The sequence below is a fragment of the Cyanistes caeruleus genome, chromosome 2 (assembly GCF_971803275.1).
Source record: "Cyanistes caeruleus chromosome 2, bCyaCae1.hap1.1, whole genome shotgun sequence".
Lineage (NCBI taxonomy): Eukaryota > Metazoa > Chordata > Aves > Passeriformes > Paridae > Cyanistes > Cyanistes caeruleus.
In genome coordinates this window covers 81787141-81793140 of record NC_141702.1, presented here as the reverse complement: position 1 = coordinate 81793140, position 6000 = coordinate 81787141, and the positions used below count along the sequence as shown (strand labels likewise).

General features: G+C 36.8%; 1 protein-coding gene across 45 annotated transcripts in view; it reads right to left on the bottom strand.

Moving 5' to 3' along the window:
* Positions 1-392: 392 nt before the first annotated feature.
* CEP170 (centrosomal protein 170) overlaps positions 393-6000 on the bottom strand; it is a 95990-nt gene continuing 90382 nt past the window's right edge. For all 45 annotated transcript variants that reach the window (XM_086878193.1, XM_086878181.1, XM_086878202.1 and 42 more), the window contains 2 exons: positions 3692-3743; positions 393-2756 (listed from right to left, as the gene is read on the bottom strand). In XM_086878193.1, coding sequence (XP_086734319.1) covers positions 2470-2756; positions 3692-3743 — 339 coding nt within the window. In that variant the 3' untranslated portion in view covers positions 393-2469. The remainder of the gene's footprint in view (positions 2757-3691; positions 3744-6000) is intronic.

Genomic DNA, 6000 nt, shown 5'->3' with positions numbered 1-6000 from the left:
GCCAAATCAGCATGTTCAGTTAAGTTTTCCTATATGTGAAGCAGAGGGAAAGCAGTCTGATAACCATCTACTGTTGCAGCTGGCAGGTTCATTAAAACTAACTTTCATTCTACAAAGGGAAACAGAGACACTGTTTGGTGACTAGCATACTGGATTATTTTTGCCTCTAGCTTTGCACACAGAATCAACTGAAGTGTGGGAAAAAACCTGAATACGGGAAAACAAGCTAATACTGTCAGCACAGAATAAAATGATGCAGTGATGGCAATAACAGAACTTTTTCTTAGAGAGAAGATATTTATGAAAAAATGTAATTTCCTATCTCAGTAAAAGCAAGTTAGTCTGCAGAAAGATTGTGTGAACTTCCCAGCTCTCAATTATATATTCACACATTTGTAAAGTTCCAGAAACACTTTATTTAAAAATGGAGTTGTAAATGCATATAACAAAATAACATACATAATAAATGTAACAAAAATAAATAAAGAGAACATGTCCATACAAAATAATAACATAGTAATGCAAAATGCTTATTTCACAACATAAAGGTAAAAACGCCTGAAATAACACAAACAGAATCTCGTATGAAGAGCCTGCACCTTTAATCCTTCCTAGCCGTTTCCTACCTTCCACTTGAATCTGCAGAAAAATTATGTTCCCAAGCATTAAACAAAAGAAGGAATTATGGTGATGGTTTGGTACACTCAGTTTTCCACACCTAGCTCTAGTTTCCATTTATTTTTGCCCTTCTGCACCTTCAAAAATTTTTCCTGTAGCCTCTGTAAACGAGTGTCATTCAGGATCCCACAGTTAGCTGGAGTAGAGCATATTGAGTCATACATAAAGACTGTTTGCTTTTAAATTTTTTTAAAGAAAATATGAAATCCATTATACAACAGATTAGTGGTTTTGTTTTTACATCTCTACAAAAAAAGTTTTTGCATCTTTATTAACTGGTCCAACTTCTACTGATTTCTGAAAGCCTGTACAATTCAAAAGCGTACAGAAAGTAGGTTTTTTAAAAACAAATCTCATATAGAATTATTGCTGAAATATTAAAGACCATTTCATAAAAGCTGCAAAACTGTATCTTTAACCTTAATATATAGAGAGTGATGCAAACATAAGAAAATTCCAGTCTATTAGTTACATTTAACAGAAAAAACATTCCTCCAAATTACAGTGTTCTGGAAATACAAAGTAATTTACTTTAATTTTTTTTATTATTTCCAAATGTTAAGTTACTGGGACAACTGATAAAGAAAATAGGCTTATATAGGAAACTTTAAATAGACTTGCTTTTCAGTGGTATAAGCAAAATGTCCATGTTAGCAGTCGTCTAGAATCCTTTTTAAATATGTAAGACAGGGACAGCATTACTAGCAAGACTACAGGAAAATATACAGAAGCAAATAAAATCATTTGCTTGGGAGTGCATCTATCAATCAAGCAAATCATGACAACTCTATTTCCAAGTTCCCTAAAGAAAATTTTACATCTCATGATCATTCCAAATAAACAGTAATTTCTTCTGTAAGCTTACGCTGCATTTGGATTGGTGAGAGCCCATTTGCCTCAATATGGTTTAGTATGTCCCACATTGCTATATGCTCAAATTTGTTTCCTAGTTAGTGTCAACAAAGATTTGGACATAAATGAGATATGAAATACTTCTACTTTCATTAACATCAAAAAGACTTTTGAAGATCAAAAAGTGCCGAATAATCTTTTCAGGAAGTGGATCAAAACACTGTAATGATAATACAAGGACAGCATTATCAGTTTTCTATGTACACCAAAACACTGCTTGCTGTTTAACAATATCGGTATGTTCACCTACCACTCCCAGCAAACCTTAGTGCAAACATAATACGTGAAATTATTTGTAAACCCCAAGACAATTTACGCAGTAACAAAGTTACATAAACCACAGAACTGTTTGAGATTTTCCAGTACATGAGAATGAATGCTTTCTGAAATCTATCTTACTTTTGCAGTAATGTGTCATTGTAGTCAAAGATAGTGCTTCCTATATAAATCATCTAATTCAGAATCAAACGTAACTGTCCAACAGTTCTGTACAAGCTTTAGAGGAGGAAGTCTGTTCATCAGAGCAGCTTGGCAAAGAGATTTGGGGCTTTCAGTAAATGTTAGACTGCTTGCATGGCTTTTAAAAAAGAAATAAATCTATTAAGGGAAAACTGCTGATATAATAACTCTTTTGCAAAGCACACAACCACAAAGGGCAAACCTGCCACAATCTGCTTTCCTACACTGGTATCTATGCATATCTTTATGATTTGAAAACAATTTGTGTGACAATCAAAGCATCACAATTAAAGAAAACTGTTTAATAAAACAACAGCTGCTTGACCAAGCCTTTTTTTTTTATAATTATAAAAACAAACATTATAAGTTTTGATTTCTAAACATTCCACATGAAAGGTTTTTGTATCAAACACTGAGATGTCACTCACGAAGGGTGGCATCTTCTTCTTCCCCATCTGGGTTAAACCTATTGAAATGTATGCTGAAATCTGCCTCGGATTCAGCATTTTCCAATTCAGCTGCCACAGGGCCGGTGGCAGGACGTGCAGCCCGAGCCTCGGGCTGGCAGTTTGGCTGCGCTGGTGGGCGAGGGCCCTGGGAAACAGGGCTGGACTTCGGCTTCGGCTGAGCTGGTAAGATGGGGCTAGCAAATCCCAAGTTGCTCAGAGCATCCAGGGTACCGTCAGGGTCAATCATGGCATTAATTGCTAAGCAGTCAAGAAGAGATGAGAAGGACAGAGAAGAAGCCATAAAAAATACAATTTTCTGTTACTATAAAAATATGGAAATCCTTATCTCACACTTTCATTTTTATGATGACAGATAAGTTTTTATGTATGCTGCCCATGACAAAGAAATTATGTATCCAACATCAATGTAAACTGATACATTTATTTAAAAGCAGTTACATATATTAAAACTTTAGATGAAATGAAACTGCACAAACTAAACACAAACTGATGTGTGGACAGGAAACAGAGATGATAAACCATCTACAATTAGGTTATAGCGACTGAACAATGGTTTTAATTCAAGTGGCTTTCCCCCCTGATGTTACCATTATATTATGCTTTGTTCCATCCCACCCCCAGAAAAGAGCCATACTTTCTGATTCTGTGATTGAATAAAATTTGTATAAAAGAGCAGTCATTTATCCACACAGTGAGGGCTAACTGAAGTACCTAGTACCATTTCAATTTATTATACTATTAACATATTTGTCACATTTAACAGAACTGCTCTTTTTTTTATTTCCAGAATTGTACTAACACTCATTAATTTGTCTCTAAAGGTGGTTAATGACTCCCGAAACATTCTTTAGAAAAAATTATTTGCTCTTGGACTATAATTTGAATACTAAAAATAAAAAATATAGGAAAATTATAATTAACATAGTGATGATAAGCATGGACCACTAATCCCATATAAAAATATATGATCACTCTTCTGCTTTTAAAAAAAAAGCCGTGTTTTTTTATCAAGTGTATCAGCAGTTTATATGATAATAATGTATGTAACTGATACTGAGAATATATTTCAGTAAATCACAGTAACTTTGTTTCAGGTTATATATACACACATAGAGATGTCTATTAAAAAGACTGAAGCAAGCAACCACAGAAAAGTGAAAAAAGATCTGTACCTTGCAGCTGCTTCTCAACTCGTTTCAGTTCCTGTAAGATTGATGATATTTCCTAGAAAAGAAACAACCACGTGTCATTATCATAGAATTGGAAGACACTGGAAGAAATACTTAAGCTTCAAGTCCAGCTATCCACCCAGCACGGCCACTGTAACTCTTACACCACTAAACCATCACCCAGTGCCTGATACAGATGCCTCATAAACACCTCCAGGGATGGCGACTCCACCACCCCCCTGGGCAATCTGTTCCAGTACCTGACCACTCTAACAGTGAAAAATAGTTTTCTAATATCTAATCTGAATCTTCTCTATCCCAGCTTAAGGCCATGATGGAAAAATAAAGGGTATTTCCAGTATGGAAAAAGAGATTTAAACTACCTCTCAGAAATTAACAATCTCGCTCCCAATCCTGTCCAATTGCATTATGCTATTTGGACTGTCCCTCCTGGCATCAAGAACATCCCTGCTGGTGGTGGCCCAGCCATGGGTGGCAGTGCTGGAGGCTGGAGAGCCACGTCCCACTCAGAAACCCAGAGCCCTCTGCACCTCTGCATGCGCCTGCTAACATCCCCATGACCTCATTCTGACCCTTGCTCATCTGCCTGTGCCACCTCTGCTCAAGCACAGACCTACAGACACCACAGCTCTGCAGAGATTAGGCAAAGTAACAGCAGACCTTGAAAGGGAAGTTACAGGATGAACTCAGTATTCAATGGAACAGAGTAATTTATAAGGTTGTAGAGATGTGAGTCAGACAGGGAGATGACTGCATCAGGGTTCTGTCTGTACCCATTGGCCCTGTGCCCATGAGCCCCTGCACAGCATCCCAGTGCTGGGGCCTCAACACTCCTCTGCCTTACAGATTTTTCTTCACTGTGTTGCACTGCTTGCTAGCACAGTCACAGCCAGAGCAACAGCAATGCACTCTTAAACATAGCAATCGTTAAATGTAGCACATACTAAGCTGTAGGATCACAGAATATCCTGAGCTGGAAGGGACCCACAAGGATCATCAAGTCAAACTCCTGGCCCTCCACAGGACGCCCCAAGAATGTGCCTGAGAGCATTTTCCAAAGGGTTCTTGAACTCTGGCAGGCTTGGTGCTATGACTACTTCCTTGAGTAATTTCCCTGGTTACAGAATTAGCATATTTATATTAGTACAAATATGTAAATCCTACAATTGAAGGATTCTACACGGAAGAATACTGTTAAACCAGCTGCTGAGAAGAGCTGTCAGTGACAGCTACAGCTGAGAATTTTTAAAGGCACTGATTTCAGAAAACCATTAATCCATTTCAGAAAGCTGTTTTGTACCAAGTAGTGTGATTTTCATGGGTGGCAAAGAGATTGATTATCTTTACAAAGTCATTATCTTTAAGCAGACTTCATGCCTGAGCTGGACATAAATGTTCCAAGGACAAAACAAACTTCACTTAGAACTGTCCTCTCTTAAGTTTCAGTGTTCTGTGGTAAAAAAAGGCACTGCATTTGAACAACACATTTCTCTGAAAACAAAACTGAAACTTGAAAATCAGTGAATAGAAAAAACCCCTGAACAACCCATAAACTTAGATGTAGTGTGAGATGGTTTAATAGACTGAAAAAAATTCAGTAAAATGGTGAACTTAGGCATAAATATACAACTAACCTTTTTCTTTTTTAAAGAGTGCCTTAAACCCCCATATTTAAGGTATTTAGAATATAAAATACTAAATTTGGATCTTATTCTGGACAGAGGTAAGAGAAACTCCTTACATTATGATATTTATAAAATTAAAACCTTCCATGATGAACTTGCTTAATTAAATTTTTGAAAATCTTAGCAAAAACTAACAGCAAATCTATTAAATTATAATATCAATTTATCATACTGAAGATTGCGCTTGATAAATACATCATTCTGCAGAAATTACAGGCCAAATCTTTTATACTTCCAGGAAAAATCAATCTGGAGGAGTTTATTAACTGATGATCAGCTAACAGAGAAGTTCTAGCCTGTTCAATGCCAGAGGAAATGTATTCACATTTGAGCAGTTTTCTCTCCCACAAAAAAATCCTGCCTCTGTAAACAGATATTTTTTAACAGCGCGGTCTGCAGACGGATAATGCAGATCGGCTCTGCCTGCTGTCTCATGAGGATGTTTTTCAAACCCTATGCTCTGTGTTCAGAAGCAGAGAAGTGTACTGAGACATAATGTATGGTCTGTCCCCTCACACTGTCACACTGTCTGGTCTTGAAATGGCCTGAATTAGGCCACAAACCATAGCTGATTTATGTAATTAGACTATTACATAAAACAGCTGG